This window comes from Orbicella faveolata, unplaced genomic scaffold (genome assembly GCF_042242905.1).
Source record: "Orbicella faveolata isolate gen_17 unplaced genomic scaffold, um_ofav_v1 contig_2, whole genome shotgun sequence".
Taxonomy (NCBI): Eukaryota; Metazoa; Cnidaria; class Anthozoa; order Scleractinia; family Merulinidae; genus Orbicella; species Orbicella faveolata.
The window spans coordinates 28,148,231-28,163,089 of NW_028301547.1; the positions used below are offsets into that span (position 1 = coordinate 28,148,231).

The window sequence follows — 14,859 nt, forward strand, 5'->3', positions numbered from 1 at the left end:
TTGGGGAGCGAATACGTTAGAGGACCTCATAGCCTATTTAGACAGCGTAGAAATACTGTAACACTATTGTACAGCAGGAATGGAAACTTACCACACTGTCAATGAACTTCGCATTTTCTGCTTTGTCATCAGTTATGGCGCTAAAGGGGAATCTAAAACCTGCTAAATCATCTTTTGTGAAGTTGGTGTTGGAGTCCAGAGAGCGGCGGCTCAGTCTGTTAAGCTCCATGTTCATAGACTTTGTATGAACAAGACGAGGGTCTTGATCCACCATCATTTTGGATAATAGAGCTGTACCAACGTCGTCGATGAGTTTTTCAGTATCTCTGGATATGTTCTCGCTCTGCAAGGCGAAATGTCAGTTGTTTTGTAATTCTGCAAGTTGTCACATCATGAGATATTAGGGAACGTTTTACGAGCAAATCAGTAGCTGTGCACTTCTGACTTCTGCCAAAGCTTAGACGGGCAATCTATTCTATTTTAACCACAAATGTAATGCAGTGTTCAAGAAATGACCCGACCACTAAGGAAGTGAGGATCACCTAGCTCAGATGACTACTGAGGGCGAGAACAAAAAGAGGATTACGATATGGACAACCTTGAAAATTTTTATTTACATTTATTTGAATTGTTCTGCATAAACCTGTAGAAACAGAATTTATTTTTCTAAAGATATCGGGATATTTCTATCTCTTCCGGAGACTACACTGGACTCCGAAGAAAAGACCCGAAACCCCACAACCATCAAACTTTACAATTTGATTTCAACGTTAGATCTGTTATTCCTACTACGCAAATTTTCCTTCTCGATGCTAGAGAAAAACACTTGCAAAACATTTACATTCGAGAGAAATATAGTTGGTTACTACATGAGGTATTTACCTTAGTTCGTTTTTCCACAGTTTCCTTTGTCTTACTAATCACACTCGCTTTCTCCGCGGCAGAGTTCAGGAGGTTACCGAGACTCAGTACCAGGTTCTCTCCGCCTTGCTCAACTAGGACGGATTCAGAAGCATAATCTTCTTTCGTCTTGCTTTGTAGAAGTGACGTCATAGATGTAAGAGTTTGAAGAGCAAGGTTCTAATAAAAGAATACAGTTAATTTAAATCGAGTTGACATGGACCAGATACAGATTTGATACCTGCTGATATAAATCCCAACAATCCCAATCCCAACAATCCCAATCTTCGAACAGATAATTTCTCCTTGCTAATTGCAATATATATCGTGTCATGTTCATGTTGGAAATTTAGTGATAGATCAGGACAGTTTCCCCAGAGGGTTGTTTTTTTCTATTCTTCGCTTTGCCTGTCTGCTTCTATAGATATTGTAAGGAAACATCAGATTCAAAAGTCACTGCTCGGTACTGCAATCAAGAACTGGTATAACACCTACAGCCCTTTATTAAACGTCTGTGCGTGTAATAATACAACTTATCTTTTCTAAAAGGTTTGCATTGTTAATGGCGGTCTAATTAACAGAATTGATGTGCTAAATGCCAAATCATCCTTAGGGTTAGAAAGTTTTTTTTAAAGAAATTTTTGTAAAGCGCCACGAACAAGTGTTGTGTGCCACAAAAGTGTTATATTATTATTATTATTATTATTATTACAACAGGTAATAATGTGTGATAGGCAGAGCACGAAACTATTGGCGTTGAACACGTGACCGTCATGTGCGGAGTCATGCTTACCTGTGTGTCAAATGTCACTTCACTGGGTTCCAGTGTTGCTCGTGCTATCACTGACGTCACTTGAGTTAAGGATTGTAAATTACGTACTTCTATATCGGAAACACTCTTTACAACGGAATCTTTGATCTGTAAAAATGAAATAACTGGCTCAGTTTTTTTTAAAGAACATTTTAAAGGATGTAGAGGATAAGAGAATATTTAACTGATTCTCCAAAAAGCACTTTTTGGTGGCCATACCATTCTGCGCATTAATTCCTTTTCTAATATTATCAATCAAGAGACAGTTAAAACGTGTTCGCGCTTTTCGCCAGAGACGAAGGTAGGTGGAATGGGTTTCAGTCCTATTCTGCTTATCATATTAGTGTCAGGTGCTTTTACGAATGTTTTGGAGTTATGTTGTCACGTACCTCTATCTTATCCCGAGTAGCAGTTGAATTTAACTGGTTTGCGGTCTGAAGCACTGCATTCGCGAGCTGTGTCGCACCTCTGACATCCCCAGATTGCACGAGTTGGTTAAACTGACTGTTGTTACCGACTGTGAGTTCTGTCAAGTCGCTGGTATCCTCGTTAGGGGTAGGAGTGACCTGAGAACGTAATGATATTACACATCTCAGTCTGTCCACAAACAGTTTTTTTGGAATTATTTTTCTTCGAGAGCGCGAGGGAGTGCAGAGCGCGAAAGTGTCCCCAGTCCCACCCCTTTGTATTTTGGCTCGGTCATATCCTCCGCGGTTAATATTTGGAGTGCAATCTCGACGAACTCAAGATTAAATAGTGAGTCTGTGGACAGACTAAACACATCTCGCCATATCAAACATACAGACCTCTAAGCTATGATGCTGGCTCATGACTGTGCCATGATTTGAACTGAAAGATCAGCTGGAGAGTTAAAAGAACTGGTTGAAAACGGTGGCGACCGTATTTGCATGGCCATGAGAAAAAACCTAAAATGTGAACACGAGCCACAGGCGAGGGTCGTTTCCCTCGGTGACCACGTTCAGTCAAAAGCCATCATCATACCCAGCTGTGACAAGCTCTTTTAAGGTGAAACTGCATATGAGCCAAGTGGACCATCAGCCCGGCGTTTATCTTTCAGTCGCATGAAGCGAATAGGAGTATTTCTACTCCCAGCTGGATGGGATGCTAGTCCATCGCAGGGTTACCCCCAGCATTAAATTCCATGATACCCATTTGTATACCCGGGCGGAGAGAGGCACTGTGAGAGTTAAGTGTCTTACCCAAGAACACATCCCCCGGCCAGGGCTCGAACTCGGACCTCTCGATCCGGAATCGAGTACACTAACCATGAGGCCACCACGCCCCCACGACAAGCTCTTGTACCCACCTTTATTTTGAGGCAACTGTTATTGGCTGCCGACAAGCTGTCAGACACCGTTATCTCGAAGGCGATTTCATAGTCGTCCTCTTTCTTTCCTGGGGGAAGTACTGTGGTCACGTGATCCTCAGATCCGTACGAAACCACGGTGTACAAGCCATTGTCAGTTTTGTAATGAAACTCATAAGTCAGCGGTGTGTCTGAGTCCTGTAGAGAGAAATGAGGCGAGGTATGATACAAATGTAATTCATTAGCGCTTGGTCTAGCAGCCTGTATGCAGATGTCTACTATTTAGGCAGGCTTGTAGGCAACCTCGTTCCCAGGGTCTGGGAAGATGAGAGGGAAGATGAGAGGCCCTGGGAACGAGGTTGGCTCGTAGGTCTTGCTCGATGAGACAGAAACCCAACGACGCCCATTTTCATCAGACTGTTTTCTCAGCTTAAGCCATTCCTTCGAGGTAACACACCCAACTCAGCAGTCTAAGAGGGGATCAGGTCACGTGGGAAGCCAATTAATTATGAAGAGTTTAAAATCATTCTTACTTTCCAATCTTCACATATGAAGACGAACTCTGTTTTCAAAGCCTCTCCATTAGTGGGTGTCACAGTGCAGCGTCCATGCCTGGGTGAAGCGTTCATTCTGAATTGGTAAGCTGCATTTCCTGATGGTCCGACATCTTGTGAGACGCTAACTTTCAATCGATAAAACAAATTTGGGTCAAGTGGAGCGAGCTGGTTTCCTTTGATGATTATACCAGGAAGGTCCAGGGCCGTTTCTGTCATGTCTCGAGTCAGAGATATTTCGCTGAGCTCGTCGCCGATCGAGTTAACAGTTAAAAGCTGCCATTGATATTTTGCCGCTTTACATGCCAGCCCGGTGCAGGTGGTTGTGACACTGATCCGTGTTGAGACACTCGCGATCTTGTCACAGTTGATAAGACATCTCGAAGAGAAAAATAATCATTAAAAGTTGCTCATAATGGCCAATTCCCTCTATGAGACAGGCCTGCGGGGAATCATGGTAGTTGTATTGCTCAAAAGAAATATCCAGTCCAGGAAGATGAATACAGCTGCCATGATTCCCTGCAGGCATGTCTTATACAGCGAACTGGGCCTTTGCGCTTTTTATTCTGACTTTCTTAAAGTAATGAGATAAGGTGAAGGCGTGCCATCCTTCATTTCTTTAACGCATGCGCAACGATCATATTAACAAAGTGAAAGTGAAAGCCCATTCAGATTGTTATTTACCTCATGGTCACTTCTGGTGGATTACCGCTGACAATCTCAATTTCTTGCACGAAGTCGTCTTCTCTGTCGTCCTTTTTCACAACAAGTTTAACGTCATAAGATTCACCCACAACCATTTGGCTTGTGTCTAATTGCACTACTTTTGCACTAGAGTTTAGTTTTCCAACACCTGTCCCAAAACAACCGCCTCTTCCTGGACCCGGCAACAGGGTAACAACCGGAAGTGAAGATAAAGAGCCACCAGGAAAGTGCTCTTGCTGTTTCTTGCACAACCACGTAAACTGCATCGAAGAGTGGTTACCGGGCCCCACATCAGGATCACTAGAGGCCGAACCGTCTAAGGTAATCACACTGCCTTTTCCTCGTGTTACTTTGTTACCTCCCAATATGTCGGCTATTAGTGGAGATTTCGTGATCGTGAAAAATCCAAGAGTGCTACTCGTTACCAGGGGGCTACTTGCAATAGCCACTCTGAAATCCACAAAATATCGGCCGTAATCAAGCTGTCGTTTCGGCAAATTCCATTCGTTGCTCTTTGTGTCCAGTAGGGTTCTTCTTTCTATGATAGTGTTGCCGCCCGCATTCTCGCTATATTTGACCAAATACCATTTAAACAAAAGCGTCTGTGAAGAGTTACAGTTGGGTTTTGACACGAGAGTTTGTACAATGAAATCTTTTGAACGAAAGATGGAAATACTGGACTGCTTTTCACCCCATTCGGCGAGATTCAGTATACTGATAACTGGAGGCTGACAGGACTCGTCTGAAAATTACAGGAAAGAATTTTTATAATGCTTTAACAGCAAACAACAACAATAATAATACCAAGTTTGACGACGACAAAGACGATGAGATCGACATTGTGACTCAGTAACGATTTGACAATAACTTTTAAGGCTTCTGTGAGAGGCAATGAAATTGTCAACGAAGAAAATTTGCCTTGTATAAAAAGACGGAACAAGGTAACTTACCTTCAGGTCCCCAGTAACGACCAATCCAAGACATGTTCCCTATAATTCCCGATTTGTTATAGATGCCCAATGCTTGTTGAACGCCCGCTATGTCATTTTGATTGGGTACAGTTAAGGCCGAAGTTACTTCCACACTTCCTGGTCTGCATAGGGAAAGCATGACATTTATTAATTATTATTCATCATTTTGGTTGATATAGCCTTTGACGGCGGAGAAACGCGGCCTTATGTCTGACACAGAAGTAGAAATGAGTTCAATGGGGCTATTGGGGCCCTAGGCCCTTTAACACCATATTGGCTGGGTGAAGCTAAAACGGCAGTGTTTTAAAATCCTGTAGCTTCTACGAAATTGTTTAAGCAGTGTTTTTGTCACTTTGATAAGTGCCGATCTCCATTTTCACCTAGCGAACTGACACCCAAGCTAGCCTGTAAGTCCCACGATGTTTGGTTATATATCATGTAACAGTCAATTGTTCAAATTCGAAAATTCGACCATATTCGAAGTAACGTACATTTATTACGAGAATCATGCTTATATTGTATTTGCCGTCAGTAAAGTAAGAAATATGTAGGAAAACCGTAAGTGGGTGTATACTCTAAACTGTTCAGTTATTTCATTGATCTGATATACCGATTCACATATATGCACTTACCTCATGAATAGAACTTTCACTTCTGTGACACCCTTTGAGCTAAGATGGGACAGAAACTACAAAAAAGGTAACAAATGCGGTTATTTCATGACTAACCATAGTATTTCTCTTTTCCTCCCTCGGCATTGCGGGCGAATCTGCTTTGCCTGAGCTCCGTTTATTGGGCCACATGCAATGAATAACACACCATACATTGAGATCATTAAGTTACAAACAAACTTGAATTCGATCGAGCTGTAAAGAATGAGCACAAGATCTGGATGACGCAATAGGTCAAATGATAATTTAACAAGAGGGGAAAGGAATCAACACCTCCTTCCTAATGCCTTCCCCCCTCCCCCGAAGAACAAATCCGCACATAAAAAACCCTCAACCACCGGCAAATAGTTTAAATCAAAGTTATCAATTACTTTCCTGTATCACAGTTGAGAGTATTTTATAAACAGAGTATTCTCACTAAGTGGCAGTCATTAACAATCTTAAGTGAACTGTGTGAGCCAATCTAGCTATATATCAATAATGTACTCTCTGCACCAGTTTGGAAGACAATTAAAGGATATATTTACCTGAGACTTGATGAAAGTCTCAAAACTTTGATAAGCTGCAGAGGAGCTGTTTAGAAGATTAAAGTCAAACTGAAGGTTTTTTCTCAAAAAGACAACTCGTATAGTTGCTGTGAAAACAAAATAAACACATTCATTAGTCAAGTAGCACTCCGACACATAACACATGATATGACGGGCAGTACAAAAATATATTTGCTCAAGGAGATGTGTACGGACAGAGAGCGGTCTGAATCGTCTTCATTGAACTTCACTTTGCTGGATAGTTTTGAAAATATATTGTTTTGCTTAATGTTCTGTCTGCGCACGAAATGACTTAGTGATGAGTGCGGGACCAGACAGGGCCCTTCACATCACCTCCTCTGGTCCTATTCATGTCAGCTCGCGGTGTGCTTTACTCAGTGAAACCGGTGGATATCGGCGGACCTTTCCTGTGGAATGATAATCTTACTTATCACTTGCACATTGACTCAATGATTTGCTTTTATCGTTACGGAAACATTTGTTAGAGAGTTTAGGACAACCTCAATTAGCTACAAGTAGATAATGTGGAAATATTCGCCTACGGACAGAGTTTTCGTATATTATGATACTTTTGAATAGAAAAACGGGAAAATGATACCTGTATTTGAGGGTGCCAATGTAATAACTGTTGGCTGTTGAGTTGAAATATTTGGAGGTGCATTTGTTATTGGTTGTGGAGTAGAGCTGTTTTGTGGTGCCAGAGTTGCTGGTGCCACAGTTGCATTTGGTTGTACAGAGGACCTATTTTGTGGTGCCAAGGTTGTCGGTGCTAAAGTTGCATTTGGCTGTAAATTGGAAGTACTTTCTGGTGCCAAAGTTGTGGGTCGTTCAGTTGAATTTGGCTGTACCGTGGAACTGTTTTGTGGTGCCAAAGTTGTCGGTGCTAAAGTTGCATTTGGCTGTACATTGGAACTGCTTTGTGGTGCCAAAGTTGTGGGTTGTTCAGTTGTATTTGGCTGTACAGAGGAACTGTTTTGTGGTGCCAAAGTTGTAGGTGCTAAAGTTGTATTCGGCTGTACGTTGGAACTGCTTTCCGGTGCCAAAGTTGTGGGTTGTTCAGTTGCATTTGGCTGTACAGAGGAACTGTTTTGCGGTGCCAAAGTTGTAGGTGCTAAAGTTGTATTCGGCTGTACATTGGAACTGTTTTGTGGTGCCAAAGTTGTGGGTTGTTCAGTTGCATTTGGCTGTACCGTAGAACTGTTTTGCGGTGCCAAAGTTGTAGGTGCTAACGTTGCATTTGGCTGTACATTGGAACTGCTTTGTGGTGCCAAAGTTGTGGGTTGTTCAGTTGCATTTGGCTGTACCGTGGAACTGTTTTGCGGTGCCAAAGTTGTAGGTGCTAACGTTGCATTTGGCTGTACATTGGAACTGTTTTGTGGTGCCAAAGGTGTCGGTGCTAAAGTTGCATTTGGCTGTACATTGGAACTGTTTTGTGGTGCCAAAGATGTCAGTGCTAAAGTTGCATTTGGCTGTACATTGGAAGTACTTTCCGGTGCCAAGGTTGTGGGTTGTTCAGTTGTATTTGGCTGTACAGAGGAAGTATTTTGCGGTGTCAAAGTTGTAGGTGCCAAAGTTGCATTTGGCTGTACATTGGATGTGCCTTGTGGTGCCAAAGTTGTGGGTTGTTCAGTTGCATTTTGCTGTACATTGGAACTGTTTTGTGGTGCCAAAGTTGTCGGTGCTAAAGTTGCATTTGGCTGTACACTGGAAGTAGTTTCCGGTGCCAAAGTTGTCGGTGCTAAAGTTGCATTTGGCTGTACATTGGAAGTACTTTCCGGTGCCAAAGTTGTGGGTTGTTCAGTTGTATTTGGCTGTACCGAGGAAGTATTTTGCGGTGTCAAAGTTGTAGGTGCTACAGTTGCATTGGGCTGTACATTGGATGTGCCTTGTGGTGCCAAAGTTGTGGGTTGTTCTGTTGCATTTGGCTGTACATTGGAACTGCTTTCGGGTGCCGAAGTTGTGGTTTCTACAGTTGCATTTGGCTGTACAGTGGAAGTGTTTTGTGGTGCCAAAGTTGTCGGTGCTAAGGTTGCATTTGGCTGTAAATTGGAAGTAATTTTTGGTGCCAAAGTTGTGGGTTGTTCAGTTGCATTTGGCTGTACAGTGGAACTGTTTTGTAGTGCCAAAGTTGTTGGTGCTAAAGTTGCATTTGGCTGTACATTGAATGTACTTTCTGGTGCCAATGTTGTGGGTTGTACAGTTGCATTTGGCTGTACATTGGAACTGTTTTGTGGTGCCAAAGTTGTGGGTTGTTCAGTTGTATTTGGCTGTACAGAGGAACTGTTTTGCGGTGCCAAAGTTGTAGGTGCTAAAGTTGTATTCGGCTGTACGTTGGAACTGCTTTGTGGTACCAAAGTTGTGGGTTGTTCAGTTGCATTTGGCTGTACCGTAGAACTGTTTTGCGGTGCCAAAGTTGTAGGTGCTAACGTTGCATTTGGCTGTACATTGGAACTGCTTTGTGGTGCCAAAGTTGTGGGTTGTTCAGTTGCATTTGGCTGTACCGTAGAACTGTTTTGCGGTGCCAAAGTTGTAGGTGCTAACGTTGCATTTGGCTGTACATTGGAACTGTTTTGTGGTGCCAAAGGTGTCGGTGCTAAAGTTGCATTTGGCTGTACATTGGAAGTACTTTCCGGTGCCAAAGTTGTGGGTTGTTCAGTTGTATTTGGCTGTACAGAGGAAGTATTTTGCGGTGTCAAAGTTGTAGGTGCCAAAGTTGCATTTGGCTGTACATTGGATGTGCCTTGTGGTGCCAAAGTTGTGGGTTGTTCAGTTGCATTTTGCTGTACATTGGAACTGTTTTGTGGTGCCAAAGTTGTCGGTGCTAAAGTTGCATTTGGCTGTACATTGGAAGTAGCTTCCGGTGCCAAAGTTGTCAGTGTTAAAGTTGCATTTGGCTGTACATTGGAAGTACTTTCCGGTGCCAAAGTTGTGGGTTGTTCAGTTGTATTTGGCTGTACAGAGGAAGTATTTTGCGGTGTCAAAGTTGTAGGTGCCAAAGTTGCATTTGGCTGTACATTGGATGTGCCTTGTGGTGCCAAAGTTGTGGGTTGTTCAGTTGCATTTTGCTGTACATTGGAACTGTTTTGTGGTGCCAAAGTTGTCGGTGCTAAAGTTGCATTTGGCTGTACACTGGAAGTAGTTTCCGGTGCCGAAGTTGTCGGTGCTAAAGTTGCATTTGGCTGTACATTGGAAGTACTTTCCGGTGCCAAAGTTGTGGGTTGTTCAGTTGTATTTGGCTGTACCGAGGAAGTATTTTGCGGTGTCAAAGTTGTAGGTGCTACAGTTGCATTGGGCTGTACATTGGATGTGCCTTGTGGTGCCAAAGTTGTGGGTTGTTCTGTTGCATTTGGCTGTACATTGGAACTGCTTTCGGGTGCCGAAGTTGTGGTTTCTACAGTTGCATTTGGCTGTACAGTGGAAGTGTTTTGTGGTGCCAAAGTTGTCGGTGCTAAGGTTGCATTTGGCTGTAAATTGGAAGTAATTTTTGGTGCCAAAGTTGTGGGTTGTTCAGTTGCATTTGGCTGTACAGTGGAACTGTTTTGTAGTGCCAAAGTTGTTGGTGCTACAGTTGCATTTGGCTGTACATTGAATGTACTTTCTGGTGCCAATGTTGTGGGTTGTACAGTTGCATTTGGCTGTACATTGGAACTGCTTTGTGGTGCCAAAGTTGTGGGTTGTTCAGTTGTATTTGGCTGTACACTGGAACTGTTTTGTAGTGCCGATGTTGTGGGTTGTTCACTTGCATTTGTCTGTGCAGTGGAACTGCTTTGTGGTGCCAAAGTTGTGGGCTGTACAGTTGCGTTTGGCTGTACAGTGGAACTGTTTTGTAGCGCCGAAGTTGTGGGTTGCTCAGTTGCATTTGGCTGTAGACTGGATTCTAGATTTTGTGAAGCTAAAGTTGTCGGCTGTCCTGTTGAATTCACTTGAGCTCCACCCAAGGTTGTCGGGCCTTCTGTTGTTTGTGTTGAGAACTGCTGAAACCGTGCTAACAGGAAAATTACCACACTGACAAACTGTGCTGGCCTTGATCTGAAGCGCCCCATTGCTCTGAATGGAAGCAAATACATTGATAACAAGCTTCTGCAAAAAAGCAAGAGAACGTATATGTACTTTTTAAGACAGCTAAACTGTTTTAGACATTGTCAACTCTCGGATGATGATTCTCGAGCGATTAACGCATGAAACAAAGTGGAAATTTGTGAGCTAATATTTTTCTTGACAATTGATTAATTTTGTATATTGAAGTGATGACTTTGTTGACGAAATAAAGTAAAATTTCACGTAGGGGCCAAACCACCCCCCAAATGTTTCGTCAGTTCTTGGGTATTTCACACTATTTCGCATTACTTAAAAAGTATTGACTCTTTCTACACCAAACTTGGCAGATGAGCAGGAGACCTATTGCCAATTATATTTACGTGAAAAATGTCACTAAATGTCAAAGTTGTGACGTCACAGTAATGACGTCATGTTTTTGCCACTTTTGAAGTTTTTAATATGCCTATTTTTTACAATGTGTTCGAAAGAGCACACCAAGGGGAGTTGAAACCTGAAAAAATTTTGTCCATATCACAAAAATTGAATGAAATATGGCATTTTTAAATATGAAAAATAACTCTGCAAAATATGGGGTCCCCCCCTTGAGAAAAATCCCCAAATTGGAGCCGTAATTTTGTTCTAGCAAATGCAGCTTTGTTGCACATGTGATGTGCCAGATGACTAAAGCCAAAATAAAAAAGAAAATCGGAATGAAAAATTATCCCTCTAGTGTTATTGCGTTAAAATTAGTTTTGTTACGTCTAACCTGTGACGTCACCCGTTTTTTTACTGTTAATACCATCCTAACAAAGCCGAAAATCAAATTTCCAAAACCATACGATTTTTGACAACATCAAGCTTTCTATTTTTCTAGATTATTAACCTTCCTAGAATAAAACTGAAAAAAAATAAACCAGAGAGACTGAATTAAGAAGGACAGTATGATTAAGCAAATTCCGGGGGGACAACAAAAAAATATTTACTTTACCATATCTCAAAAAATAATCATCATAGCAAAAAACGGTTTCCGGCATTTTACTCCTCAAGTCAAGGCCTTTCCAATGGCATAATCTTTTTATCAGATTTCACAAAAAATTATAGCACGTTTTGGTGACGTCATCAATTATGACGTCATAATCTGACACTTTGTCACAACTTCCAAATTAAAATAAACTGGAGAACAAAGAAAGCTCATCTGCCAAACTTGGTTCAGAAATATATAAACCAAGCAAATATAGCCTTCATGAAACATTAGGGGGGTGGTTTGGCCCCTACGTGTTACTGCTATAAAACATAACATTGTTGTTAAATGATTTTACTTCTCTGTTTTTCTACGTAGATCTTGCCTGTTTTAAATCCTGCTGCCTGTTTCCGTGGGCACGAAAATAACGAGTTGTTGGCGCTCTAGAGGGATTGCTGTATGAACGAGAGACCCTGGTAGACGACGCAGGGGATTTGTGAATACATTAGGCAACTACGTACAATTAGGAACAGTGAATTCACTGTTATTTTCTCTTTTCTTTCCTTCGCTTTCGCGATTTCATTCGTCTTCATTTCACTTCCTCTACGTCTCTATTTCAATTCAGTTCAACGCCTTGTCGGCCTCGGTATTTATCCAAACAGGGCCTCGAGGAAAGGTGTTTCTATTTGAGTTTCGGTAAGACATTTACCTTAGCCATCCTCAAATGATTTGAGACTTCCGATCTGCTATGCTAACAGTCAGCTTCTACCTTCACTAGAGCTCCATGGAAACCATAAATTAATATCACGTAATGTGGTTTGCACTCCCTATAATTTACTGCTTCTCAACTTTGGAATTCCTTTCCTACCATTCTCACTCACTATTTCATAAAGCCCTTTAAGAACTCTATGCTCGATTGATACTTGGTTAGCCCAGCGGACAAAGAAATCCTTTTCTATCATAGCGAACTTCTTATTAATGCCGCGTGAAATTGTATTTCATTGGAATCATCCACTAGATTACCCTCAGCAGCCTCAACGTTATTATATATATTGCCTCTGTTAAATTTCTAATCTGCGTCCACGGTAAAGCGGAGCTGAGTTAAATAAATTATCTTTCTGTGACTGAAGCAGCAGCTTGTTCAGTTGGCGTACGTGAGTGACAGACAGTCGACTTTAACAACTGATTAAAGATGAGAAAATCTGAGTCAAAAATCTGCAATTCAGTCAAAATAGCACCCATGAAAAGGACAGCTAGCAAAGTACTAATCCGGCATGAAAATGTAAATTTCAATTCAGTGAAATTTAGGGTAATAGTTTCGTTCGATTCAGTCGCTTCCAACTAGAATGGCTTAGCCTTCTTTGGCTACAGTTGCCATGGAACCAAAAGCCTCTTGTGCGTGGCTTTCCCGAGAGAGGGTGCAATATTACTTCTAAATCAAGACAACGAGGATTCATATATAGAGATAGAAACACATTAATCAATCCGATAACGATGTGTCTGCGTCTATTATAAGATTAACGCCTCCAGGCAACCATCTTTACCACTCGACAGCTCGGGCTAGATAAAGTTTGCCGCGTCAATCGGTATTGTGACTTACTCAATAGCTAATAATAGCGTTGTCTCTGTTTTTCTCAGTTTTGTTGTACCCTTTGCAATATGTTTGCTGGCTAATGTTAACAAGAAACCCGAAGCAATTCAAGCTATTCCCAATATTAATCACCTATCAGCTAGCTAGCACCTCAAAATGTACTGAACTATACTCACGTTATAATCGCGTCATGATCAGTGATTCATTTTTTCCATGGTGCGGACTGGTCTTCTTTCTTCGTTAGCGGCTGAAGACAGAAAATGAAAAATTGCTTCATCGGCAAAACGTTGCTTTAACTAGGCAATATTCTAATATCCTTATTTCTGACAAGAGAGCCGTATGTTTTAAAAGCCAAAAGGTAAACGAGCAACGAACGTTGTCTTTGCCTTTCCTGAAGGAACCCAGGTCATTTAATCAGCCAGATAGACTTCTTGAGAAATATTAATGTACTCCGTTATAAACACTGCTCCTTATTGTTAGAAGGTGTAGATTAAAAACCTGCCATTTATCAGTTGATTACTTTTCCGTCTTTAAATTATGCTGAATGACGGCAATGGCATAATCAATTGAAGGCAAATCTCAATTAGTGCATTAAAGCTTCCTTGATTGGCTGCACTATGTCATTATTTAAACTGTGTGCGCAAATGTACTTTTTTTCCAAGCATAGGTCTTAATTGAAGCCATTAATTTTTTTGTCGGTTTTTCCTTTTAGCTCAACAGCTGGGTGTAAAGAAGGACGTATTTTAATATACATTGAAACTATTCCCTGCTTCATGTTTATTTTAGACAGAAATCATCAAGTATTCACGAAAACAAAAAATAGTCGTTAATTAACAATTGCAACGGGCCGGAGTCAGGCGTCGGATGATGGCCAGTTTAAATCAAACATACATGTACTTGTATAAACAAACAACAACAGAAAAATACGATTGCAAATTGCTTTATTAGGCAGAATGCACAAACTGAGTCTTTATCTCCCGGTATCACAGTCAACATATCTTGTCTGATCGCGTAAAAGACTGCGTTCGAAAGATTAGAGCACTTTAAATTTTATTCCGTAAATGTAAAATGAACTTGAAATGATTTTAACCATGTCAAATTCAAATCAAATTGGCTTTTTAAAGCCACTGAACTTAGAAAATAGAATGTGTGTATAAACAGTGGCTATTTTGATGGCGGCGCTAAGTGATTATACTCCTGTATTGTGGGTTTCTCAGTTTCTGCCTTTGTGTTTTGGTCCCTTTTTTGATGCCAATATCATTTATTTTCCTCACTTTGCATTTACTTTCTGATGGCCTCTTCTTCTTCGGTTTAGCTTAATCATTGTTTCTTGCGACACAAGAGAGTTCTAACCCGGAAGAGGGGGAGCAGGTACTCCGTAAATCTTTGGGTAGGGGTGTGCTGACGGGACCCTGAAACGCTTACCCTATACTAGAACACGATCAGCTTGTTTTGCAACCCTATTCTAGACTAGGCACTAGAAACCCCCACCCTATACCAGACTAGCTATTTCAAATGCAGAAAATTTATCACTCTTGTGGCCCAACATACGATAACTAAACCAATTATCTTACAGGGTGACGTCCGAGCTTCAGTTTGTAGTATAGAACCCCGGGTAAAGAACTCTGTTCTAGACTAAAGTATTTAGACATTGCCCGCGTTTTCTGGTAAATTACACCCCATTCTAGACCAAAACTGTCTGATTTCTATACCCTATCCTAGACTTAACTGCCTGAAAACCATACTCTTCACAGCGGAGCATACCCATATAACTTACATATG

At 41.4% G+C, this 14,859-nt stretch overlaps 1 protein-coding gene across 3 annotated transcripts in view; it reads right to left on the reverse strand.

Moving 5' to 3' along the window:
* LOC110063500 (polycystin family receptor for egg jelly-like) overlaps window positions 1-14,859 on the reverse strand; it is a 32,003-nt gene that overhangs the window by 8,320 nt on the left and 8,824 nt on the right. For 2 of the 3 annotated variants that reach the window (XM_089290618.1, XM_089290616.1), the window contains exons 2-13: window positions 13,254-13,324; window positions 7,086-10,567; window positions 6,467-6,573; window positions 5,901-5,956; window positions 5,248-5,390; window positions 4,277-5,039; window positions 3,572-3,971; window positions 3,039-3,236; window positions 2,101-2,277; window positions 1,694-1,819; window positions 883-1,080; window positions 92-343 (exon numbers count right to left, since the gene is read on the reverse strand). In XM_089290618.1, the coding sequence (XP_089146744.1) occupies window positions 92-343; window positions 883-1,080; window positions 1,694-1,819; window positions 2,101-2,277; window positions 3,039-3,236; window positions 3,572-3,971; window positions 4,277-5,039; window positions 5,248-5,390; window positions 5,901-5,956; window positions 6,467-6,573; window positions 7,086-10,554 (5,889 nt within the window). In that variant the 5' untranslated portion in view covers window positions 10,555-10,567; window positions 13,254-13,324. Of the gene's footprint in view, window positions 1-91; window positions 344-882; window positions 1,081-1,693; window positions 1,820-2,100; window positions 2,278-3,038; window positions 3,237-3,571; window positions 3,972-4,276; window positions 5,040-5,247; window positions 5,391-5,900; window positions 5,957-6,466; window positions 6,574-7,085; window positions 10,568-13,253; window positions 13,610-14,859 lie in introns of those variants that run through there. The other variant, XM_089290617.1, reaches the window with a different exon arrangement.